Source organism: Cherax quadricarinatus, chromosome 40 (genome assembly GCF_038502225.1).
Source record: "Cherax quadricarinatus isolate ZL_2023a chromosome 40, ASM3850222v1, whole genome shotgun sequence".
Lineage (NCBI taxonomy): Eukaryota > Metazoa > Arthropoda > Malacostraca > Decapoda > Parastacidae > Cherax > Cherax quadricarinatus.
This window is the reverse complement of record NC_091331.1, coordinates 15598655-15626354: the sequence shown is the minus strand read 5'-3', so window position 1 is coordinate 15626354 and position 27700 is coordinate 15598655. Positions and strand designations below refer to the sequence as shown.

At 44.6% G+C, this 27700-nt stretch overlaps 1 protein-coding gene across 2 annotated transcripts in view; it reads left to right on the top strand.

The window, feature by feature from the left end:
• LOC128687164 (uncharacterized) overlaps positions 1-27700 on the top strand; it is a 135261-nt gene that overhangs the window by 26079 nt on the left and 81482 nt on the right. Inside the window, exon 2 of one of the 2 annotated variants that reach the window (XM_070092731.1) lies at positions 23193-23229. The exons of the other annotated variant lie outside the window; for it this stretch is intronic. Coding sequence (XP_069948832.1) covers positions 23205-23229 — 25 coding nt within the window. The 5' untranslated portion in view covers positions 23193-23204. The remainder of the gene's footprint in view (positions 1-23192; positions 23230-27700) is intronic. 2 annotated transcript variants of the gene reach the window in all.

Here is a 27700-nt window from a genome sequence, read left to right as displayed (position 1 = left end):
CCAAGAATTGGGCTCCTGATTCTGATCTAAGAATTGGGCTCCTGATTCTGATCTAAGAATTGGGCTCCTGATTCAAGAATTGGGCTCCTGATCCATGAATTAGGCTCCTGTTCCATGAATTGGGCTCCTGATCCAAGAATTCGGCTCCTGATCCAAGAATTGGGCTCCTGATTCAAGAATCCGATATATTCTCCTCTGAGACCGATTTATTGACTTTGAAATTTTGTCAGGAAAACCGGTAAATGTTTTCTAACGGGAATCTTGAACACCTGATGACTAGCTTAAGGATTACGTAATCAAAAGCTTATCACCAAGCCCCCCACACCAACCCCCCACACCATTTACCCAGCCCCCACCCAAGCCCCACACCTTCTCACCCCAACACTGCTTCTCCACCAAGCCCCACACAAGCCCCACACCAAGCCCCACACCAAGCCCCACAGCTCTCACACAAGTCCCACACCAAGCCCCACACAAGCTCCCCACACAAGCTCCTCACACCAAGCCCCCCACACCAAGCCCCCCACACCAAGCCCCCCACACCAAGCCCCCCACACCAAGCCCCCACACCAACCCCCCCACACCAAGCCCCCCCACACCAAGCCCCCCACACCAAGCCCCCACACTAAGCCCCCACACCAAGCCCCACACCAAGCCCCACACAGCCCTCACACCAAGCTCCCCACACTAAGCTCCCCACACCAAGCCCCCACAAGCCCCCACACAGTCCCCCACACAGTCCCCACAACTTCCCCACACAAGCCTCACACCTGCGTTTCCCCACACTTGTTCCCCATTTTTTAAGTACTATCTCCAACAAGCCTTACAGTGTGTTACTTGTCTTGCTTGTTGCCAAAGTTCTGCCGCCGGTGTGTGTGTGTGTGTGCGTAAATGTGTGTGTGTGATGTGTGGTGTGTGTGGTGTGCATGTGTGTGTGTGTGTGTGTGTGTGTGTGTGTGTGTGTGTGTACTCACCTAATTGTACTCACCTAATTGTGGTTGCAGGGGTCGAGACTCAGCTCCTGGCCCCGCCTCTTCACTGATCGCTACTGGATCCTCTCTCTCTCTGCTTCCTGAGCTTTGTCATACCTCTTCTTAAAACTATGTATGGTTCCTGCCTCCACTACTTCACTTGCTAGGCTATTCCACTTGCTGACAACTCTATGACTGAAGAAATACTTCCTAACGTCCCTGTGACTCGTCTGAGTCTTCAGCTTCCAGTTGTGACCCCTTGTCCCTGTGTCCCCTCTCTGGAACATCCTATCTCTGTCCACCTTGTCTATTCCCCGCAGTATCTTGTATGTCGTTATCATGTCTCCCCTGACCCTTCTGTCCTCCAGTGTCGTCAGTCCGATTTCCCTTAACCTTTCCTCGTACGACATTCCCTTGAGCTCTGGGACTAGCCTTGTTGCAAACCTTTGTACTTTCTCTAACTTCTTGACGTGCTTGACCAGGTGTGGGTTCCAGACTGGTGCTGCATACTCCAGTATGGGCCTAACATACACAGTGTACAGTGTCTTGAACGATTCCTTATTGAGGTATCGGAACGCTATTCTCAGGTTTGCCAGGCGCCCGTATGCTGCAGCGGTTATTTGGTTGATGTGTGCCTCCGGTGATGTACTCGGTGTTATGGTCACCCCAAGGTCTTTCTCCCTGAGTGAGGTCTGTAGTCTTTGTCCACCTAGCCTATATTCTGTCTGCGGTCTTCTTTGCCCCTCCCCAATCTTCATGACTTTGCATTTGGCTGGATTGAATTCGAGGAGCCAGTTACTGGACCACATGTCCAGCCTCTCCAGGTCTCTTTGCAGTCCTGCCTCATCCTCGTCCGATTTAATTCTTCTCATCAACTTCACGTCATCTGCGAACAGGGACACTTCAGAGTCTATTCCTTCCATCATGTCGTTCACATATATCAAAAATAGCACTGGTCCTAGAACTGACCCCTGTGGGACCCCGCTCGTAACAGGCGCCCACTGTGATACCTCTTCACGTACCATGACTCGTTGCTGCCTCCCTGTCAGGTATTCCCTTATCCATTGCAGTGCCCTTCCTTTTATGTGTGCCTGATCCTCCAGCTTCTGCACTAATCTCTTGTGGGGAACTGTGTCAAAGGCCTTCCTGCAGTCTAGGAAAACGCAATCTACCCAACCCTCTCTCTCGTGTCTTACTTCTGTTACCTTGTCATAAAACTCCAGGAGGTTTGTGATACAAGATTTGCCTTCCATGAACCCATGCTGGTTTTCATTTATAATCTTGTTCCTTTCCAGGTGTTCGACCACTCTCCTCCTGATAATCTTCTCCATGACTTTGCACACAATACATGTCAGAGACACAGGTCTGTAGTTTAGTGCCTCGTTTCTGTTTCCTTTCTTAAATATGGGGACTACATTAGCTGTCTTCCATTTCTCAGGTAGTTGCCCAGTTTCAAGGGATGTGTTGAAGATTGTGGTTAGAGGCACACACAGCATCTCTGCTCCTTCTCTAAGGACCCATGGGGAGATGTTGTCCGGTCCCATCGCCTTTGAGGTGTCAAGGTCACTTAAGAGCTTCTTCACCTCCTCCTCAGTTGTTCGTATGTCATCCAACACTTGTTGGTATATTCCCTCTTGATGTTCCCTTCTGTGCTGTCTTCCCACAGCCCTTCCTGTCTCTACTGTAAAAACTTCCTTAAATCTCCTGTTCAGCTCCTCACATACCTCCTGATCATTTCTTGTGAGTTCTCCACCTTCTGTCCTTAATCTGATCACCTGGTCTTTGACTGTTGTCTTCCTCCTGATGTGGCTATACAACAGTTTCGGGTCAGTCTTGATTCTCGATGCTATGTCATTTTCATACTGTCGCTGGGCCTCCCTCCTTACCTGTGCGTACTCATTCCTGGCTCTGCGACTGATCTCCCTATTTTCGTGTGTTCTCTGCCTTTTGTACCTCGTCTTACAACTATGTATAGTTCCTGCCTCCACTACGTCGCTTGCCAGACTGTTCCACTTCCTGACAACTCTGTGACTAAAGAAAAACTTCCTAACATCCCTTTGACTCATCCGAATTTTCAACTTCCAATTGTGACCCCTTGTTTCTGTGTCCCCTCTCTGGAACACCCTGTTTCTGTCCACCTTGTCAATTCCTCGCAGTATTTTGTATGTCGTTGTCATGTCTCCCCTAACCCTCCTGTCCTCCAGTGTCGTCAGGCCTATTTTCCCTTAACCTTTCTTCGTAGGACATTCCCCTTAGCTCTGGAACTAATCTTGTTGCAAATCTTTGCACTTTTTCTAATTTCTTGACGTGCTTGACCAGGTGTGGGTTCCAAACTGGTACTGCATACTCCAGTATGGGCCTGACGTACACGGTGTACAGAGTCTTGAACGATTCCTTACTGAGGTATCGGAACGCTGTTCTCGGGTTTACCAGACGCCCATATGCTGCAGCATGTGTGCGCGTGCGCACATTCCTGTTTGTGGTTGAGGGGGTCAAGTTAACGCTCCTGGCCCTGCCTCTTATCTAATCTCGGTGAGCAGGTTGGCTAATTCGTTGATGGTGTTGATCCTGGCATGTCATGCATTCATTGCCTTGAATCTGTGGCTCCTTTCAGCTTACACTGTGTTATTGAATATATTTCAGCATCCGAGGCTGCGTCTCTCTCTCTCTCTCTCTCTCTCTCTCTCTCTCTCTCTCTCAGATCACGTGCGAGTCATTGTTCCCTGCTGTTAAGGTGTGGGGGGGGGGGTTTCTCTGTAGGCTGGTAGGGGGGAGGGGAGACGAACCTAATATCTGAATCACCCTGGGAGGTACACGAGCCTAAGTCTGAATCATTGGGGATGGGGGGACAAGACGAGCCTAAATATCTGAATCACCCTGGATCAGGGGAGTGTCCTGTCACTCCAACATGAAAGGCATCCCCCCCTCGTCCCCACCCCAAGAACCCTTCCCCCACGAACCATAAATACATTTATCTAGCTATCTCAGGCACCTAAGTGAGGTTCCTCAGGTCGCGCCAGAATGGAATGCCGCCACTATTTGGTTAGGACTCGGGATATGTTAGTCACCTGGATAATAATTCCCTTCGTCAGGAAAGAAGGCAGGTGTGTTTTGGTAATAGAGTTGTGGATGAGTGGCGTTAAAGAAGGAAGAACCTTCTGTAGCTTCAAAAACTAATTGGGGTGGACGGGTCCATGAGTGGGTGTGAGTCAGACTGCCCTAGCATGGGCCAGTAACCCTACTGAAAGTTTGCTATTATGTATCTTACGCCAAGTTAGCGAAAATCTGGTAGGCAGGGAGGTCAGATAAAGAGACTGTGTTGTGGTGAGAGGTTAAAACTTCGAGTTAGGGGTCGAAACTGAGTCTGTAATAGGTCAAGATATATTTGTGAAGGTGATGAACATTTCGTCGTCATCGTCAGGGAATTGAGAGTTCCATCACCGTCAAATCAAGATTCTGCAGCGATAGTTGAAATCTAAGAGTTACTGAAGAATAAAAAATCAAATACCGTGACTGGAACAATATACGAATAACCCGCACATTAGGAGATTGAAACCTATGACGACGTTTCGGTCAGGCATGGACCATTAGCTAGGAGTTACTGGTCGATCAGCTCAGCAACCGGGAGTCCTGGTCTGGGACCGAACCGTGGGTGTCATAACACCCCCCGTCCCTCTCTCGTAAAACCGGAGCTCAGGACCAGCTTAAACTGAGTACACTCTAAGATGTTCATATCTTGATTTCCCTACCCCGCTCCCCTCCCTAAATTTGTATTTTTTTCAGTGTTTTGAAATTGTGGATATGGTTTGGACGGCGACTTAATTATTTTACTATGTCTTAGGGTAGCAGTATTGTATGTAATGTGTGGGTACCTGAGTCTGGTAGCTGCAAATGGTATCATTATTATTTATGGTATACAATACCGATGAGTAAATGAGTAAGACGCATGCGCAGTATATGCGTATCTTTACTGGGTAAGTTTGATCAAGACTGTGGAACTGAACAATTCTGAGGGACTGATCACCTTAAAACTACCACTTCAAGGCTAAGGGACTGATCACGTTATCTGTAACTCTCCACTACTATTGTCTACAGTATCTAGTCACTCCTATTCGACTGAAGAAGCCTGCTGAGCAGGCGAAATATTTTCCGACAGTAAAGATACCCAACTGTTGCAGCTGCAGTTGTTATTGATAACAACAGTGTGTTCCCTTGACTGCAGCTTGTTATCGTTGGCCAGAAATTGTTAATGTTAGCAATATTTTTTTTTCTGTGTAAAGCGCTGAGTAAGACCACTGCTCATATGTTTAGGAAATTCTACAGCTCACAGCTGAAGCTTTGATTATTATTATTATTATTATTTATTTATTTATTTTCACGAGGATTCGAAAAATTCCACTGAGTTCATAGAGTGCCTGGGGAATGGGAGGCTATTGAATTTGATCCAGGGGGAGGAAAATGGTGGGTAGATCTAATTCCTTGGCTCAAGAGCCCTTCGCCAGCCCTCAAGGGACCTTCACTGAAGGACTTTTGAGGCTTAGACCAAAGTGACAGTGGCCCCTTATTATCATCATGGACTATCTCCTTGTATAAGGTCTTATATTTGCTCTCAGACGACGTTTCGATCCTCCCCGGAGCATTTTGGGGCCTGATAACGATCCGGGACGGATTGAAACGTTAAATGCAACCCACCTGTGCAAAGGGAGCATCGCACGGGTGCCTATTCAGGTAATACCTTTGCCCTCTTCAGAGGGCAGAGGTGAAGGGGTTACTCAGACCAGGTATTACACCAGTGGGTATACCTGGTGTGTATCCTGGCGGTAGGTGAAATGTATGATGCATCATACCTTTGGTGTGTTGTGTGTGTGTTGGTAAGGCAAGGTGGTGGGTTGTAGTGGTGGTGATGGTGGTAGTGATGGTGGTGACGATGGTGTCGTGATGGTGGTGGTAGTGTTGTTGTATTTGTTATTAGTATGGCGTTGTGTTTGTTATTGTGTGTTTGTCATTACCTGGAGGTTACCTGTAGGTTATTCCGGGGATCAACGCCCCCGCGGCCCGGTCCATGACCAGGCCTCCCGTCATAGTGTGTTGTGAATGTTATTTGTGTTGTGTTGGTTCACTGTTTTTGTTCTTTGTTATTTCCGTATTATTGCCTCCTTTTGTTCCCCTTTTTTGGCAGTAAAGAAACATTGTTTTATTATCGAGTTTTGTTGTTATTGTTTAACCACATTTTTCTCTCAGTTTTTGTTTTGTCTTTGTTATCGAAGGATTTAATTGCAGTTAACGTGTGTATGTTCCTCTTGTTTGTAGTTAACTTTTTCTCTCTTCTTTCCCTCTGCTCCTCTTTCTGCAGCGTTCTTGTCACTTGTTCTCCGCCTCCTCTTCCTCTCTTCATTTCGTTTCCGTGTTTTTGATGATTATTTCTTTTCCTAGTCATCTTGTGTTTCTTCTTTCCTTCCTTTCTTCATTCCTTATTCCATTCATTCATTCATTCGTTCTTCCTCGTCTCTCTGCTTCCCTTTACGTTCTCTGATTCTAACACATCTCCAGCTTCTCAACGTGAGTGTGTGAGTCAGTGGTCAGACAAGCGGTGAGTGTTGGTTAATGTACCCACCCCACCCACCCACCCACCCGCTTACTCATCCAACTGCCCACCCACTTAAAAACCCCTCCCTCCCAAACCCCACACTTTTACAACCCCCCGCCAGAAACCCACACCCACTTCACTCACCTATCCACCCATCCACCCTCTCCACACACCCACGCCTTGATTTATATTCCATTTGCCCTCTTCCTCCTTTCCCCTACCCCTTCACTCCCGCATAAAACCCACCTCCCCTTTCCCCCTCCCTTGGATAATACCCACCTCCCTTTTCCCCTCCCTTGGATAATACCCATTGCCACTTACCCACTGAATTTATAACCACTGCCACTTTCCCCTTGAGCTAATATCCACTTCCTCTGCACGTCAGTTCCCTCCCCCTTCACCCTCCCTCCCCTCCCCTCCCTTCCTACCCCTCCCTCCCGTCCCCCGCGCTAGGCAGGTCTTGTAAATATAAAAAATAACCTGAAAATCCCACTTGAGTACCTGCACTCTCTAGTACTCACCTATTTGTGGTTGCAGGGGTCGAGTCCTAGCTCCTGGCCCCGCCTCTTCACCGGTTGCTACTAGGCCCTCTCTCTCCCCGCTCCATGAGCTTTATCAAACTTCGTCTTGTGTGTGTGTGTGTGTGTGTGTGTGTGTGTGTGTGTGTGTGTGTGTGTATTTTTGTTTTGAACACGTGTGTATTTGTGTATTTACACTAGGCCATTCTAGGCCATGTGCGGGACCCCCCTTACGGCATCAGCTGTGAATGTATGACCTGTGGGTGGTAGGGTGGGTGGGTGTAAGTGGGCGCCCTTGTATGTATTGCCATGTGTCGCTAGAAAAACCGTCTCTAGCAGCCAGGAGTGACGATCGTGCAAATTTCAACGCTTCCCGGCGTAGTTGAACTATAGCGCTGCCAGGCGTTCGAAGACCTCGGAACCTTATGTCAACTGATATTCGATTAACCTAGTCACTGGTGAATTAACCTAGCCAGCACTGGATTAACCCACAAACACCACTGATTTAGCCCACAAACACCACTGATTTAACCCACAACCGCCACTGGATTAACTCACAACCGCCACTGGATTAACCCACAACCGCCACTGGATTAACCCACAACCGCCACTGGATTAACCCACAACCAGCACTGGATTAACCCACAACCAGCACTGGATTAACCCACAACCGCCACTGGATTAACCCACAACCAGCGCTGGATTAACCCACAACCGCCACTGATTTAACCCACAACCGCCACTGGATTAACTCACAACCGCCACTGGATTAACCCACAACCAGCACTGGATTAACCCACAACCGCCACTGGATTAACCCACAACCGCCACTGGATTAACCCACAACCGCCACTGGATTAACCCACAACCGCCACTGGATTAACCCACAACCGCCACTGGATTAACCCACAACCGCCACTGGATTAACCCACAACCGCCACTGGATTAACCCACAACCGCCACTGGATTAACCCACAACCACCACTGGATTAACCCAACACTGGGTAACAGTGGCATGTTAAACAACCTTGGCGCCTGGTCATTCATATATCTCAGTTGTAGAGTCGACCACCAGGGCAGCAGCGAACCCTGTGACACCCCCCTCCGGGGGGGAGAGGGGCATGAGGGGGGAGTGGCACTACGGGTGAGGGAATGGCACTGGGATGAGGGAGTGGCAATGGGGTAAAAGTGACATTGGCGTGGGTGGGAATGGGTGGGTGTAATTATTTATATATATATATATATATATATATATATATATATATATATATATATATATATATATATATATATATATATATATATATATATATAATATCGTGCCGAATAGGTAAAATTGGTCAATTAGCAAGATCTCATTTAAAATTAAATCCTTTATAATTTGTTTTTCTCTTATAAGTTTAAAAATATATTTTTTTTCATTTATATTAAAGTAAAAGTTAATAATTTTGTACTAAAAGAATCTTAGAAAACTTACCTAACCTTATTATAATAAGAACAATTTATTTTAGCCTAACCCAACTAAATATATTTTAGATTTGTTTACAGTAATTAAATACTAAACAAACACAGTAAAATATATTTTTTTCATTAGGTTCAGAATGATTTTGGCGAAATTATTGCATACACAAATTTTCACTTGTCCTATATGGCAAGATGAGCGTTGCTATTTAAGCCAAGATCGCAAGTTCTGCCTATTCGGCATGACATATATATATATATATATATATATATATATATATATATATATATATATATATATATATATATGTGTGTGTGTGTGTGTGTGTATGTATATATGTGCCGAATAGGCAAAACTGGTCAGTTAGCAAGAACTTACTTAAAATTAAGTCCTTTCTAAAAAAAATTTTCTTATACATTTAAAGATATATTTTTTCATTAATGTTAATGTACTATTATTATAATCAAGGGGGAAACGCTAAATCCATAGGATTATACAGCGCCTGGGGGGGGGATGTGGAAGGCATTCAGGCTTAATTCGGGGAACTGGAGCACAGATCCAATTTCCTAAATCAAGAGCCCCTCACCAACATCAAGGAACCTTCCCTGAGGGGTAATGTTAATGTAAAAATTAATAATTTTGTACCAAAAGAACCTTAGAAAACTTACCTAACCTTATAACAAGTGTAATTTAATTTAGCCTAATCCAACTAAATATATTTTCGATAAGTTTACAATAATTTAATAATAAACACAATGAAATATATTTTTTTTCGTTAGTTTCAGAATGATTTTTGCGAAATTATTGCAAACAGATTTTCGCTTGCCTTATTCGGCAAGAAGAGCGTTGCTATTTAAACCAAAATAGCAAATTTTACCTATTCGGCACGACATATTGTATTGTTGGATGGATTATCCCGAGAATTGAATTATTATTGTTGTGTCCATGGCACTAGATCCGCTTCCGGTGTTCCGACTGCTGTATATAACTCATATAGCATAGATAGCAGCTCTAGCGATATTCTCACAATATAGCTACGAGTCTTGCACCGCTTGTGCACCCAAATTTGTAGAAAAAGAATAAGTCTAAGAAAGGCATCTTGATTTTTTTTGGGCAGCCCGGGGCACTACTCTCACTAAGATACAGCGAAAGAGCCGGAGTGAGCTATTCATTTTTCTCAACATGTCCAAACATTTGAATCCTCTTAGGCAAGCCGAGGTACTAATCTGACTGACTGAGAGCGAGAGAGAGTCGGGTCAGACTGATCATGGAGATTCATTTCTCCCCGCATTGATCAAGGCTTCAACAGCAGCGTTGAGGAAGGCATCTCGTCGACCTTCTCCCAGCTTCCTGGGTGGCTATTACTCAAGAAGAAAAACTTACTGATAGTTGACTACTAGGCTTGTAATATTCCTCTTGTGATGTGGGTTTTGCCTCGTTCCAGTGCAACACAGTTATGTTGAAAGGTGAATACATGGTGGTGGTTGAAGGTATCTCTCTGGTCGTCTTATATAGTGTCAGGACAAATGTATCGCCGACAGTATTGAAGAGGAATTGACACATGTTGCCGAGCAATCCTGTATCGGGACAACGTTTCGCTCTACCCAGACCGAAACCTTGTCATATTAAGAGTTTATTGTGCAACGCGCGTCTCGTGTTTCGTCAGCGCAACGCGAACTGAGTGTCAGTTAAAACTCGCCCAAGTTGATGGATAGCTAGGCAGACTGCCTGGCAGCTGTCATGCACTGAAATCAAGATTACGTAGCCCCACTTGCGGGGGTAAATCCTGCAATGGCAATCACGATTAGGCGGTAACCTGATATCTAGAGTATGCGTTTCCACGCCCACATCAAGTAACACGACTTAAGAAATCGTAATGACACGATTGCAAATAAACCATACCCCCGGCCGGGATTGAACCCGCGGTCATAGTCTCAAAACTCCAGCCAGTCTAGTGGCTAGCGCGACGGGCTAAAGTTTTGAGACTCTATGACCGCGGGTTCAATCCCGGCCGGGGGTATGGTCAAGTAACACCTTAGGACTATAGTTCCGACTTAACAAGAGGCGAGTCCCAGAGGCGGTGGACTGTGTCCTGATTCGCAGATTTCTGCCATACGATAAGAAGAATTTTATTACCTTTGTTATGGGGAAATGATCAGAAAATCGGTGAGAATTTCCGTTTGCGACACCAAGAGGTTTTCCATTGTTGATTGTTGTTGCGGGTTTATTATATATTCATGTTGGCTTGCGTAACATGGCCACTGTTTTTTAATATTCCAGTTTTATTATGTCACGAACTGTGGCTATTAAATGGTTGAAGGAGACTAGTACTAGGATGACTTGGGCTGAGACAGAGAGAGAGAGAGAGAGAGAGAGAGAGAGAGAGAGAGAGAGAGAGAGAGAGAGAGAGAGAGAGAGAGAGAGAGATGCTGATGAATGTAAGAGATTTTTGTTAATCAAGTTAGGAATTGTAAACCTAACCTTGTAAAACCCTGTCTGAAAAAAAGGAGAGAGGCTTCAGTTTACAATTACTGAGCTGGACCGTAATGGATTTTCGTGATTTTCTGATAATAGATTTTCCCCATCATGGCAACGACCAAGGCCACGGTGATGATGTATTGACGAATTATCTGCACAAGATTAATCATTGCATAAATATGTGAATGTAAAAATAAATGTTTTTTTTTATTAATATCCTTGAAATATGCAAACAAAGAATATCACATTTGTTGATCTGTCTTGTCTCGATTAATTTCTGCCTTCGAGAGAGTTATTTTTAATTAAGAATTCATCACATAAAAGCATGAGGCTCGGATTGAAACATTTAGGAAAAGTATCATAGCAAATAAAAAGCGGCTTAAAAAATGGTATGTGATACCGACAGGAGCAACCAGAATTCCATGACCGAAAAGCTTCCAGTAAAATGCCTTGTGTTTACATTTTGTGTCCTTTTTCCACTAAAATGACCTGGTGCCAAATCAACCTGGCTGTGATGGATATGTGAGGTTGTGGGCCACTAACAGCAACAGCCTGGTTGACAGGCAAGCACCAGACGAGCCTAGTCCATGGCCGGGCTCCGGGAGTAGAAAACTCTGGGAACTAATCAAAGGTATACCAAAGGTATTCAAAATAATCTTTGCTAAGAAAAAGTCAGTATTAGTCACTATGGAATCTGTAAGAAGAGTGAAAACAGTGGACAGTAATACTAAATTCTTAATCCCTTGCCTTAAGCACATTTGCAAGACAACAAAAAAATATAATCCTTCAGAATATCAGCATTCCTCACTAGCTAACAAAAAATGGTCATTTTATAATCGGTGATTTATAAAAAAAATAACTCCCTTGAGGAGCTAAGTGTATTTGAAATACCTGGCGACGACTGGAAGTAATCGTACGTAGCATAATGGGTCGCAGCATCACCGGAGTAACTGAGCACATGAAGTCTGTTAGATAGGGTTCACGCAGGCAGGAGTCTGTGAACCCAGCTAGGGCGGGGCCTGGAGCTGAGACTTGACACCTTCAACCACAAATAGGTGAGTACAAATTCGAGTCTATGCAAGAGAGTTCAGAAATGTTGCAGCATGTTAAGAACAATAACCATTACATTAACTGGGAGGCTGCTTCCATTATATATTGAACAAATTGCATGTATAAGCGCACAGTCCTGAGCTCGATTATGATTGCATCACGATTCAGTTTCAACTTCTTGCAAGACCAGTTGAAACCTGGTGTTATAACTACCCTTGTCCTGAAGTTAAGTGTACCCGAACCTGACCTATATGATGTGAGCTGCCTTTGTTTATAATCTTAATACTTCGTCCAGTGAAGAGGGTTGCACTGTGTGACCGAAATATCCAACGCTTATTGCACGCACATGTACGTGTTAGTTACAATTTGTTAAAGGCGCTTGTCGATAAGCGTTTGTGTGTGTGTGTGTGTGTGTGTGTGTGTGTGTGTGTGTGTGTGTGTGTGTGTGGGTGGGTGGGTGGGTGGGTGGGTGTGTTTATTGGTAGAGATTAGTTGAAAACTATATACATGCAAAATTACAAAAAAAAAAAATATGAAAATTTAAGGTATGAATCTTCTGTATTTCCTGAAACGTAGGTGGGAAACCCAAGATGCAGCAACTCTTACGTCTCTGGATCGCCACTGAGGCGCTGGAAGAGAAAGGTGACAGCTGTCGGGTCTCTGGTGGTTTTGATGAGCATCAAACCCACCTCTTTGAAACCTATGGCATACTATCCTCAAGGGAGGGGAAGGGGCAAGGGGTCTCTGATCCTATTTGAGACGAAGCGGTGCTGGCGGGCCAAGTCCCATTACTTGCTGTGCTTGTGACTTTTCCATTTTTCAAGGAATATAATGTGAACCTGCCAGGGTTGCTGGGTAACAAAGATCGAAGTTCTTTCTCGGCTGTGGTATAAGCCTTAGTAACGCACCGACAGATTGGTTTAGAAAGACACTAGAGCAAACACTGGGATATATTTATTACAAAACGTTTCGGTCCTGGGACCTTGATCACTTCATACGTGATCAAGGTCCCAGGACCGAAGCGTTTTTTAATATGTCCTGGTGTTTGCTCACGTGTCTCAAGCCTTACACTGGGCTGTAAGAAAGTAACATGGCTGGAAGATTTGTGTGTGCATTTTGCAAGGTAAAATTGCAATGGCAGTGACAAACGACTGTCGTGAAAACAAACGACTGACGTCAAGCTATCAGTTGAGAGACTCGCAGCAGTAACTGCGGCTACGTGACAGCATTGATGTGTTGCCTTGTGAAATAGTCATCAAAACATGAGACATTAATTGAGAGAGAACGAGCGCGTGACAATCATACCGAGGTGAAAAAAAAATTGACTTTTAAAACTTGCTGAGGTGGGGTAGACGTGCCCACAGAAATGGTATAAAAGGCACTGTGCGAAGCAGACTTATTCGCGCACGTTTCGGTCTGAGCAGAGCTTTAGAGTAAAAATGCTTTTAAATGAAGCTTTGCTATGCACACTTTTTTTGGGGGGGCCATACGGAGAGGCATTTTCCTTTATTTTATCACACTGAGAGATATTTTCCTCTTTGCCACACTAAGAGGTGTGTGTCTGCTTTTCTTTGCCACACTAAGAGGTGTTTAAGTCTTGAGTATACACTTTTAATTCTCTTAAGGACTAAGTAAACTTGATATTATCAACGTGAATTGCAACCGGAATGACACCTGAGCAGTCAGTAAGCTTTAGAAACCCAACAAAAATACCTTGAAACCTGTCGCTGGATATATAGAAAATTTTATATTAGCTGCCAGAACAGACAAAAAAAAAACTTGCTTCTAAAAATATATAGACAGAAAACAGGCTTAAAGCAATTACAGACACGTTAGTGCCCGGCGGGCTTGGATAGTGGTGAAGTAGGTTGAAGAATTGTGAGGTGAAGCAGTGTTTCTAACTCGCACTTTGTTCGTATGTTGATCTGTACATCTCTCTTGTTGTGTGTACACTGAGAACAGCAGTTCATGTACACGAAGAGGGGTGTGTGTGTGGTGCCGAATTGGTAAAACTTGTGATTTTGGCATAATTAGCAATGCTCTTCTTGCCAAATCAGGCAAGCGAAAATTTGTGCATGCAATAATTTCGCAAAAATCATTCTGAACCTAACGAAAAAATATATTTCATTGTGTTTGTTTATTATTAAATTATTGTAAACTTATCTAAAATATATTTAGTTGGATTAGGCTAAATTAAAATGAGCTTGTTATGAAAAGGTTAGGCAAGTTTTCTAAGGTTCTTTTGGTACAAAATTATTAACTTTTACACAACATAAATGAAAAAAAATATATATCTTTAAACGCATAAGAGAATATTTTAAAAAGGACTTAATTTTAAACGAGTTTTCTTTTTGTTTATAATATTAGTTTTAACGAGTTCTTGCTAATTGACCTGTTTTATATTTTCGACACGTATATATATATATATATATATATATATATATATATATATATATATATATATATATATATATATATATAATAAAATGTCGTGCCGAATAGGCAGAACTTGCCATCTTGGCTTAAATAGCAACGCTCATCTTGCCATATAGGACAAGTGAAAATTTGTGTATGGAATAATTTCGCAAAAATCATTCTGACCGTAACGAAAAAAAAATATATTTCACTTTGTTTGTTTAGTATTAAATTATTGTAAACAAATCTAAAATATATTTAGTTGGGTTAGGCTAAAATATTGTTCTTGTTATAACAAGGTTAGGTAAGTTTTCTAAGTTCCTTTTGGAGCAAAATTAAAAAATTTTACTTTAACATCAATGAAAAAATATATCTTTAAACGCATAAGAGAATATTTTAAAAAGGACTTAATTTTAATTTATAAAATGAGTTCTTGCTAATTGACCAGTTTTACATATTCGGCACGACATATATATATATATATATATATATATATATATATATATATATATATATATATATATATATATATATATATATATATAACCACAATACGGTCATATCTGGAATTAAAGTGGTCTTGAATGGTGTTGAACGGGTGACTTGCAGCCTTAATGACCCTTGTGCGTTGATAGGCTTTAAACTCGATTAACCTTTCACCCTGATACATAATACAGTCTTGGGAAACAATCTTTAAACCCGTTTAGGAAAACTGCCATGAAAGCGTCGTGGTAGAAAAAAGTCCTAACGTCCAGTTAGATTCTTGAGAACTTGATGGGGGAGCTGACTCTCACACAGTTGTCACTACTGTTAAGGCTACTGTTTTTTTTTTGTCGTTTTGACAGTACTGTTTATTATTTTTTTTTTTTTTTTGGTCTCGTTGCCACCACTGATTTTGTTCCGTTGACACCACTGTTTTTGTCACCTTGCCAACATTGTTCTTGCTGCGTTGGCACCACTGCTTTTGTTCCGTTGCCACCACTGTTTTTGTTCCGTTGTCACAACTGTTTTTGTCTCGTTGACATCACTGATTTTGCTTTGGCACCACTGTTTGTGTTCTGTTGGCACCACTGCTTTTGTCGCGTTGACAACACTAGTTACTCCTGGTTGTCTTCAAACCAGTTCTGACCTACGTCAAGTTTGTGCAGCAAAGGGGAAGTCAGCTTTATTTCTTTGGATCAAGAGCTCCCTCAAATGCATCAAGGAACCTTTTCAAGATAGAAAAAAAGCTGCTCACGAGGAAAAAAAAAATATTAGCCCTGCCAGAGTGCAAAACTTATAACAGGTTGATAGAAATTTGGGGGCGGGGGGGGGGGGGCAGGAGCTGTGTGCCAACCTCCTGAAAAGACAAGTAATGCACCTAGTAACCTGAGCAACACCAGTGCGAGGGAACCAGTGGCCTGACCCACAACCAGTACCACCTTACCTGACCTGGCTTGGCTCCTGAACTGACCAGGTTGCGTAGACAGAATTACAATAATTTTTATATTTTGATTATATTTTTTTTTATTTTACATTGTTATTATTTACCACACCTGCCGTCTCCCACCGTGGAAGGGTGACCCGAAAAAGAAGAAACGCTTTTACCGTCATTCACTCAGTCACTGTCTTACCAGAAGCTGACTGACATCACACTTCCGATGCCCCTCCAAAACAAAGCATCCCCACCCCTCCTTCAGTGTGCAAACACTGTACTTCCCACCTCCAGGACTCAAGTCCGGCCTGCCGGTTTGCCCGAATCCCTTCGTAAACGTTACCTTGCTCACACTCCAACAGCACGTCAACTCATAAAAACCACTTGCTTCCACTCCTAACACGTTTCCCGTTATTGGTAATGGTTGGGTTAATATCAACTCGCGTATAAAACGAGTAAAAGTAACAGACAGTTGATTGGGTATTATTTATTATTATTATTATTATTATTATTATTATTATTATTGCTAAATTTCGTTTTCAAGACTCGCAAAAATCAAGCCAGGGAATTAAAGCCAAAATGGGCATTAAACCCAATAATAATAAGGACTAACGTTCAAGATAGCACTGTGAAGTGTATCACAGTGTCGGCTGGGAGCAGCAGGTGATTGGGCAAGACCTGTGACGTCACGCCGTTCTCGCGCGACACCCGGATTATGCACATAACCTCCTTCACCCCCTCCCTTTTACCCCCTCCTGTCCACTCCCTCCCATCCATCCATCCCCCCCCACCGAACCCTGACGAACCACCTCACAAATACTTAAATACAAACAAGTTTTTTGTTTTGCATTTATCGCATGAACCCACCTGATTTTTTTTTGGGTCATGCGAGGCAGATTTTAAGTTTTTTTTCCAGGCACATTGAGAAAGGTGATTTTTAGTGGTTAAGAATTTAAAATGATCAGAGCAGCTGCCTGCAGACCAGTGCAGCTGCTAGCGGACCAGTGCAGCTGCCAGCAGACCAGAACTGCTACCAGCGGACCAGTGCAGCTGCCTGCAGACCAGTGCAGCTGCCTGCAGACCAGTGCAGCTGCCTGCAGACCAGTGCAGCTGCTAGCGGACCAGTGCAGCTGCTAGCGGACCAGTGCAGCTGCCAGCAGACCAGTGCAGCTGCTAGCGGACCAGTGCAGCTGCTAGCGGACCAGTGCAGCTGCCAACGGACCAGTGCAGCTGCTAGCGGACCACTGCAGCTGCTAGCGGACCAGTGCAGCTGCTAGCGGACCAGTGCAGCTGCCAGCAGACCAGAGCTGCTACCAGCGGACCAGTGCAGCTGCCAGCGGACCAGTGCAGCTGCCAGCGGACCAGTGCAGCTGCTAGCGGACCAGTGCAGCTGCCAGCAGACCAGAGCTGCTATCAGCGGACCTGGTGCACCTGCGTTGTCGTTGCTGACTGAGGCAGACACTTAGCTTCGCTTCAGCAGACACATTACTGAGGCGGCTAAATAAAATCAGTGAAATAAGTAAACAAGGCGCCACGCCCTCCCTCTCAACACAGTTAAACTACCCAGTTAATGGTAGACTGGCGTACGCTCTTAACTGTCTCCGCCCCTAAGTGGCCTCGTCACTTTGTTTATAGCAGTTACAGAGGTCGGCTCCCACTGGTGTAGTGATGAGAGACTGTATTGATGGTGATGGTGGGTGGTGTGTGTGTGTGTGTGTGTGTTCACGCGTTTAGTTATAAACGACTGTTTTCTTCTGTTTTGCATTTCTACTCTAGAGATTTCTGTGGCCCGTTCATCTGCGTCTTTAGCTGTCATCTGTGTCTTCTTGGCCCCTCAGCTCTGTGTTTAAGATCCCTCTCGGACTACCAGGATAGTGTAGTAGTCCAGCTGGTGTGTGTATGTGTGTGTGTGTAAGATCACTCCATTGACAGCTGTCAACCATACCCCGTTGACAGCTGTCAGGCGACACTGACGAAGATCAGGATTCTCACTCAGTATGGCTTCTTCCTGATGGTGTTGTTAACCCTCTACATCTTTATTACCCCCACCTCTCTCTCTCTCTCTCTCTCTCTCTCTCTCTCTCTCTCTCTCTCTCTCTCTCTCTCTCTCTCTCCCCCCCTCCCCCTCCCTCCCTCCCTCCCTCCCTCCCCCAACCACCCAAGACTTCCTGCCCACCTTGATGTTCACAGCAGAGAACTTGCAGCTGTACTTATGATGGGAGGTATCAGGCTGAGGTGGGAGAGTCATACATCGGTAATGTGCTGCTGCTCTGTTCTATATGATAGTTGGGCAGTGAGAACACAAGCTAGCTGTTTCCCTGCCACTGTCCATCACGCAAGATGATGCTCGTACCAGGTGTTAAAATGTGTCAGCCTGAGCTGGGAGACTTCAGTACTGTCAGCCTGAGCTGGTAGGCTTTAGTTGTGTCAGCCTGAGCTGGGAGACTTCAGTAGTGTCAGCCTGAGCTGGGAGGCTTTAGTAGTGTCAGCTTGAGCTGGGAGGCTTTAGTAGTGTCAGCCTGAGCTGGGAGACTTCAGTAGTGTCAGCCTGAGCTGGGAGGCTTTAGTAGTGTCAGCCTGAGCTGACACTACTGTAAATTGGTTTCAACCTGTACTTTCATGTTTACAGGACAGTACAGGCTGAAACCTATTTACAGGACAGAACTGGCTGTAAGCTACGTACAGGACAGACTGTAAGCTACGTACAGGACAGACTGTAAGCTATGTACAGGACAGAGTACAGACTGTAAGCTACTTACAGGACAGAGTACAGACTGTAAGCTGCGTACAGGACAGAGCACAGACTGTAAGCTACGTACAGGACAGAGTACAGATTGTAAACTACCTACAGGACAGAGTACAGACTGCAACCTACTTACAGGCCAGATTACAGACTACAACCTACTTACAGGACAGTCCAGGTCACGCTCACTGGCCTGTTGAATATTTGTAATTATCTTTAATTAAGATCATCCTAATTATCATTAAGATAGCATTAATTATTTTGATACTCCTAATTATCTTGACACTTTAATTATTTTCACAATTATGTCGAAGATAATCGCAATTATCTTGAAATCTTACTTTTCCTTGATAACCTCAATTACGTTGATAATCTTATTACTCGTTTTGAATAATAATGAAGATTATCTTGAAAGTAAGCTTGAAAACTTTTAATATAATCACTTTGAAGATAATTATTCTAAGGATAATCCTCTTAATGATGTGTGCCAGCCTAATTACTACGATTATATTATCGCGTAAACAGAACACCAGTTAATCTCTGGTGATAACAGCTTCTAAATAGCTGATTAGCAGGTCCTCAGTGTGATAACACCTGCTGGTTATCTTGACAATTTAGGGAGGGAGAGTGTAGGCTCGACCCTTCTTCCCGACTGGTTAACCTCCGTGGTGCAGTGGTCATGCCTGCGCCACCGTGGCTTGTTGGAAGGAGGATCGAACCCACAGGGTCTCCTCGGCGGGTGCTGCCGGTGAGTTACTGATGGCTTAATCTGGATTTTTTAAGGGTTTCTGCTGGGTTATGTTTAGGTTAGGATAGGATAGGTTAGGTCAGGATAAGAGTTACTAAATTTATTTACGATGAGCTGTTGCCTGCTCCTCCTCCTCTCTCTCTCTCTCTCTCTCTCTCTCTCTCTCTCTCTCTCTCTCTCTCTCTCTCTCTCTCTCTCTCTCTCTCTCTCAAAAATTAAAATGTAAACCAAAAGTATTTATTTAATTATAATTATTTTCAAATTTATTCTTTCCGAGAAAGTTCATCGTTTTTCGTGTGTTTATTTCGGCGTAAAAGTCGTATTGAGAAATAATTGAACAATCGGAATTGTCTAGATTTTGTGTCACAATTAAATTCTGCGGTGTGTGTGTGTGTGTGTGTGTGTGTGTGTGTGTGTGTGTGTGTGTGTGTGTGTGTGTGTGATGGGCTGTTACGGTGGAATTTGTCCCGGTGAAAAGTACTTCGTATATCGTTATCATATCCCCTCATGTTCAGCGGTGCCATCAGCCGCGATGCAGTGAACGCCACGAGTCGGAGGCAGACCCAGTACACAGCTTCAGGAGTAGGTATGACCAGGCCGAGCAGTCAAAGAATCTATTAGTATCCTCGATCACTAACATCTGGGCCTGAGGCGGCGCCTCGACCCCCTCCCCCCCAGAAAACACAACGTAGCGATCACAACATATATATATACACCAACCCCTCGTCAGGTCCCTCGAATCAGAGCGATAACGTTGAGTCACAGGTCAACCAGCCAGTGATAACACCTCTGGTGTTATCACTGGCTGTTATCGTACCTCTTGGCACAGTGTTTCAGGATGACTGGCACCTCTGGAGAACACCTTTGTTGGTGACGCTGGTTTCTTCATCAGGAAGAAAGGTCTCCTAAGATTGGGTCTTTTAAGGTTGGTCCTAAGATTGGGTCTCCTAAGATTGGGGGTCTCCTAAGATTGCTTCCCTGTTAAGCTTAACCTGTCCTACCCCAGCTTTGTCTTAAAAGCTTCACTTCAAAAGCCATCACACATCAGACGATTGATCCTAAACACCTTTGGAACGCTTACACTGTCTTCTAAACACCAACACTTTTGAAGAATTGAGACACTTGTCGGTTTTCAAAACCATTCATCACACCAACACTTTTGGATCGTGCTGCCTAGTACAGCCTTGTTAATGGATCCCGGGGTAATCCTCCGCCCCCCCCTCCCCAACCACTTACCGCTGCTCGGTCCCAGACCAGCCCTCAACGCATTGCATCATACTGCAGATAAATGGTTCAGAGAACCGACAAGTTGATAAATTAGACACAAGTGCAACACTTGGGTCTTTAATAAGGAAACTTTTCGCGCACATTAGCTTCATCAGTCCATACAAGGAGAATCGTGAAGAGGAGGAGGAGTTTGAGGTAATCATTCCCTCAGCCTTGAGTCGATGTGTTCAGTCCATCAATCTTGAATAGAATATTCTATTCAAGATTGATGGACTGAACACATCGACTCAAGGTTGAGGGACTGATTACCTCATTCTTCTCCCGTTCTTCAAGTTTCTCCTACGTATGGACTGATGAAGCCACTGTGTGGTGAAACGTTTCCTCAATAAAGATACCCAAGAGTTGCACATGTGTCTAATTTATCAACTTGTCGGTTCTCTGAACCATTCATCTACAAACCTGTCAGACACTGCAACTTCTTGGGATCTTAATACTTAGGAATTCTTCGCTTCCCTAATTCTTGGGCACGACCTACTTCCACATTGAACAAATGTGACACGACCTATGACTGCTGCACCTCTCCTGCCATACGGTTTATAAGCTGCTTCTCCGCTGATATGCCGTATTCTATTCAAGATTGATGGACTGAACACATCGACTCGAGGTTGAGGGACTGATTACCTCATTCTTCTCCTGTTCTTCAAGTTTCTCCTACGTATGGACTGATGAAGCCACTGTGTGGCGAAACGTTTCCTCAATAAAGATACCCAAGAGTTGCACATGTGTCTAATTTATCATACTTTTTCATTACCGACAACAGCAACTCCGTGACACGTGCTGGTTCAACTTCCTTTCCCAACACAGACTAGCCCCATCTCCCGGCACAGTTCTTGCAGTGATATATTACGTGACATACAAACTGTATATTTCGGCATATCAGTGAGACATTTCTGAAGTATTGTGAATTATATTTTTTTTCTAAAAGCTATTCGACCTTTTTTTTTTTCCTATTGCATCTGTCAAAACTCTTCGTCATCTCCGTATGTTTCTTTTTTTGTTACATGCCTCGTTGCATTTTTTTGTGGAACGGCAGATGCAACCAGTTCGCCTGTCTTTGTAAACTGATACAAAATGAAATCGTGATGGCAGTATACGGAAGCCCATGTGTGCTGCTGTTACGGCCCCCTTATTTTAGGGCCTAGTTCCTAGGCCTACTGTGTATTAATAAGGCAAATGTGGTTATGGCATCTTATTGTGAAGACTTTCGGTATATGTCACCATTGTGTTACCAAACTAGATCTGTTGTATTTCTATGTTTGTATATCCATACGCGCTTGAGCTACAGTAGCGATCAGTGAAGAGGCGGGGCCAGGAGCTCGGACTCGACCCCCGCAACCTCAACTTGGTGAGTACAACTAGGTGAGTACTTAGGTTGTACTACCTGCTTCACGGGTTATACCTGACCACAAGTCTAAACGCACATCTGTCACCCTTCTGACAGGAGGCGGCTAATGTTACACGTGGTTGTGACAGCTTCTGCTGTCGTGTGGTTGTGACACAGCTTCTGCTGTCCTATGGTTGTGACACAACATTCGTTGTCCTTCCTATGGTTGTTATAGCCTACGTTGTTCGACTTGGACCATTTACAAAGTCGGTGTGACTTTGTCAGTGGTGCAAGTCGGTAACGAAGCGTCGTCGTAAGTTCCCCTCTCCTATGCGCCTGTTATTCGTGTTTTGTTCCACTCACAGTATTGTGCCTTTTTTGTTATTTATTGTCCTTTCTGTGTCACTTGACAAGGTCCTCAGATCACTTCCTGACCAGCCTGGCTGTGGCTTATACGTTGGACAGCGTGCGGCCAGTAGTAACTGTTTAGTTGAAGTCAAATGAACAGACTAGAGAAGGCGACCCGGTCCCAAACCAGAGGAGGCCTGATCTGGGACCGGGCCGCCGGGGGGCGTTAACCCCCGAAAACATCCTTCAGGTATGATATCCTTGCCATGGTTGTGACAGGAGCACATTTTCCAAACATGGAGGGGTAGGCTATACACTTATGTATTATCTGAGTAAATTTGAATAAATCTTATGATTGTCTAAATATTAAAGAAAATAAACAGCTGACATCTTACAATAAAAACGGTTCTTTAATTGATAACACAACCACAATGATGAAAGCGAAAACCACAGCCTAAAACGAGGGAAAAAAATCGTATATCTCGTATTCAAAGAACAATACAGGTTTTTGTCTTTTGGTTCAGCCGTTCACAGTTAACGACGAACAAAGACGTGAAGACATGTGGAAAGATTGTTAGTGCATGACGATAATGATCTGATTGATTACAACTGTGTTCACTTTTGTTCCTTGTTATCCATGTTGTTATTGGTCAACTTTCGCTAGATGGTCTCTTGCCTGACGGCGATGAATATATATGTATATATATAATATATATATATATATATATATATATATATATATATATATATATATATTTATATATATACATATATATATATATATACATGCATGCATGTATGTCAGGTTTAAATGTCTGAATTTTAAATTCTGTTTTTCAACTTGCAGGTGTGTGGGGAGATGACAGTAGTGACTGGTGTACAAGGTGAGTGAGTAACTGGTGTAAGGAGTAGTGAGTGGTGCTCGTATATTGAGTGCAACATTGCAGAAGTGTTAATATTAATATCATCATGTCTTGTATTTTTGGTGTTGTTGCTGTTTCTGTTTAGCTCTCCTCTTTCTTTCTTACTCTTCCTCCTCTTAGTTGTTATCGCCTGTTTTCGTATTTGTGCATTTACTTTCTTGTGTTTGTCTCGTGATGGCAGCCCCTGCCCACCACATCACAGTTGTAGTTATTCAAGTGGAAGACAGAACATGTGGCTGAATTTATCAAGTGCGTGAAGCGGCGTTGCTCTCATTAGAACCTCCATTAATAAGCAGACACAGGTCCAGCAAGATGCAAACAGGGCAAGACCTCAGGGTAAGGCCTCAGGGCAAGACCTCAGGGTAAAGCCTCAGGGCAAGACCTCAGGGTAAAGCCTCAGGGCAAGACCTCAGGGTAAAGCCTCAGGGCAAGACCTCAGGGTAAAGCCTCAGGGCAAGACCTCAGGGTAAAGCCTCAGGGCAAGACCTCAGGGTAAAGCCTCAGGGCAAGACCTCAGGGTAAAGCCTCAGGGCAAGACCTCAGGGTAAAGCCTCAGGGCAAGACCTCAGGGTAAAGCCTCAGGGCAAGACCTCAGGGTAAAGCCTCAGGGCAAGACCTCAGGGTAAAGCCTCAGGGCAAGACCTCAGGGTAAAGCCTCAGGGCAAGACCTCAGGGTAAAGCCTCAGGGCAAGACCTCAGGGTAAAGCCTCAGGGCAAGACCTCAGGGTAAAGCCTCAGGGCAAGACCTCAGGGTAAAGCCTCAGGGCAAGACCTCAGGGTAAAGCCTCAGGGCAAGACCTCAGGGTAAAGCCTCAGGGCAAGACCTCAGGGTAAAGCCTCAGGGCAAGACCTCAGGGTAAAGCCTCAGGGCAAGACCTCAGGGTAAAGCCTCAGGGCAGGTCTACCAGGGTGAAGACCCAAGGCAGGGCTTCAGATCAAAGTTTCACTTCTCAGCAAGAAAATGTAAGGTTGAACGAGGTATCGGGAAGAGACTTCGGGCAGGTCCTCCGGGCAAAGACCTTCAGACCAGGGGTCCCAAGAGGGCAAGACCTCGTGCATTGCTTTCAAGAGTAAAACGACAGGGGAAAGCAGTGAACTAACAATGTGCATTTTCCGCAGCTACAGACGTATGGAAAAACAGCTGGAGAGAGAGAGAGAGAGAGAGAGAGAGAGAGAGAGAGAGAGAGAGAGAGAGAGAGAGGGAGGGAGGGAGGGAGGGAGGGAGGTAGATAAGACTGATTATTTTTCCAGGGGAGCAAATGTCAAGGTTGCAAGACGATGTGTTGAGCGTGCAAGATGAGGTCGATATGTTGCAAGGTCAGGAAAAGAAACTGCAGGGGTCGAAACAGGTGAGATATGTGCGTGTGCGTGTGTGCGTGCGTGCGTGTGTGCGCGCGCGCGCGTGTGTGTGTGTGTGTGTGTGTGTGTGCGTGCGTGCGTGCGTGCGTGCGTGCGTGCGTGCGTGTGTGCGTGTGTGCCGGCGACAGAGATGCATCATAATTTACACTTGGAAAATCATAGAAAAATTGGTCCCGAACCTGTACACACAAATTACTCCCTACAAAAGCTAGAGACTCGGCAGATGGTGCACATTCCCCCAGTGAAAAGCATGGGAGCCATGACTACACTGAGATGAAACAGTAAGTGTAAGGGACCCACGACTTTTCAACACATTTCATTTAAACTTAAGAAAAATTGCCCACAGACTCCTTGCCGTCTTCGAAAAGGAACGTGATACGTTCCTTAGGTCATTGTTTGATTTGCCGGTCGGTGGTTTATCTGTCGCACTGCGTACAGCCAACAGTAAAAGTCTGGGTAATCTACCAGGAGGCCTCATCTGGGACCGGGCCGCTGGGGCGTTTTAACTCCCGATAGCTCCCTGAGAGAGAGGCGGAGGTTGACTCAATCATTTGATTAACGTACAGGTATGACAGTCTCCAGAAACTAGGAATATGCAAATCCGATTGCTAGCATTGAAGAGGGAAAGCCAGGAGCCGTGAATCGACCCCCCGCGGTCACAGATCGGCGTGTACACACAAGCACCAAAGACGCGCGCGAGCGCGAGTGTGTGCGAGGGCGCAACTAACCTTTAACCCAAATTTCAAAGTGAAATGTAGGTGAATGACTCTACCATGTTGCAACATTCATTCATATTCTCTCTCTCTCTCTCTCTCTCTCTCTCTCTCTCTCTCTCTCTCTCTCTCTCTCTCTCTCTCTCTCTCTCTCTCTCTCTCTCTCTCTCTCTCTCTCTCTCTCTCTCTCTCTCTCTCTCTCATTCACGGTCATGTTACTAACTCTCACCCGTACACTCCCTCATGACTCATATGACTCATAACTGAGTACACACACGCGTGCGTGCGCTCGACGGCACTCGAATCCAAGAGCTAGACCTCGACTCTGCCCTCCCCTGCTCTGTCCTGCCCTCCGCCAACTCGGATGTGTACTTACAGGCCACAGTCACCCCGGGAAGGGGGGGAGAACAACGATGCAACACGTGAAGATCTTGTACGTGTCCGTTCACTGTTTACTATACGAACCTGAGATATGACAACAGTGTGGTGGTACACTGCTCTGATAGTTACGTTGTGGGAACACCCCTAGTCTGCTGACACTATTGTCTGTGATAGTTACGTTGTGAGCGGCTGCCCTGGTCTGTGATAGTTGTACAGTGGGAACAGAAGTTATATTTCCCTGTCATATTCTTTCACCAAGGATGAGTTACATAAATAGGTTAATGGAGTCGTAAAGTGTATTGTGTATGCTAATTCTGTCGTACAAAAGGAACTATTGTATTTTTAAAGGGTGCAATCATATAGTGAGAGTTCGCCAGGTCTCTAACACTGTGGGAATATTTACCCTTTCGTCCAAATTTGCTCACATTGATGGCCGATGACATATGACGTTTTACGGACATGCATTGCGGAATGTAAACAATAGATCTTGAATAGTTTTAAATTCGTTGTTATTGTGATTAATTTAGTTTTGAGGAGGAGTTAATCTCGACAACAGCCAGTTAGTCTTGGTAGTGCGAATTCGTTATTCAATGTTAGTAACGGAATAGGTGTGAAGCGCTGAACGACCGAAAGGTTCTATTGCAGTAGAATAAACCAAGGCTCTAGCTCTTGGGCTGTCGATTGAGAGACGCTAGTTGCATTGGTATCAGCTTACAAGTCCTCGTGATGTCAAAAGTGAAGTCCACAGCTTCTGGTGTGTGTGTGTACACTCACCTATTTGTGGTTGCAGGGGTCGATTCAAAGCTCCTGGCCCCGCCTCTTCACTGATCGCTACTAGGTCCTCTCCCTGCTCCATGAGCTTTATCAAACCTCGTCTTAAAACTATGTATGGTTCCTGCCTCCACTATGTCACTTGCCAGACTGTTTCACTTCCTGACAACTCTATGACTAAAGAAATACTTCCTAATATCCCTTTGACTCATCCGAGTCCTCAACTTCCAATTGTGACCCCTTGTTTCTGTGTCCCATCTCTGGAACATCGTGTGTGTGTGTGTGTGTGTGTGTGTACTCGCCTAATTGTACTCACCTAATTGTGGTTGCAGGGGTCGAGACTCAGCTCCTGGCCCCGCCTCTTCACTGATCGCTACTGGGTCCTCTCTCTCTCTCTCTGCTTCCTGAGCTTTGTCATACCTCTTCTTAAAACTATGTATGGTTCCTGCCTCCACTACTTCACTTGCTAGGCTATTCCACTTGCTGACAACTCTATGACTGAAGAAATACTTCCTAACGTCCCTGTGACTCGTCTGAGTCTTCAGCTTCCAGTTGTGACCCCTTGTCCCTGTGTCCCCTCTCTGGAACATCCTATCTCTGTCCACCTTGTCTATTCCCCGCAGTATCTTGTATGTCGTTATCATGTCTCCCCTGACCCTTCTGTCCTCCAGTGTCGTCAGTCCGATTTCCCTTAACCTTTCCTCGTACGACTAGCCTTGTTGCAAACCTTTGTACTTTCTCTAACTTCTTGACGTGCTTGACCAGGTGTGGGTTCCAGACTGGTGCTGCATACTCCAGTATGGGCCTAACATACACAGTGTACAGTGTCTTGAACGATTCCTTGAACGATTCGTGTGTGTGTGTGTGTGTGTGTGTTTGTGTGCGTGCGTGCATTATCGTATTGTCGTGGTGACACAGGCTCGATCCAAGGAAAGGGAGAGTTGATCCAGTCCCTTGGGTCAAGAGCTCCCCCTCTCACCGGCATCGAGACGCCTCCTTTGAGGGTCATAAATAGTTTAAAAAAAAAAAAACTTACGATTGAGACACTTATACAACATATGGGAATCTTTATTCTTCAATAAAGATTCCCATATCTTGCATAAGTGTCTCAGTCTTCAACTTGTCGGTTTCAAACCATTTATCACAACTGTCAGACACTGCAACATCATGGGATCTTGATACAAAGAATTCTTCAACACTTGTTCAAC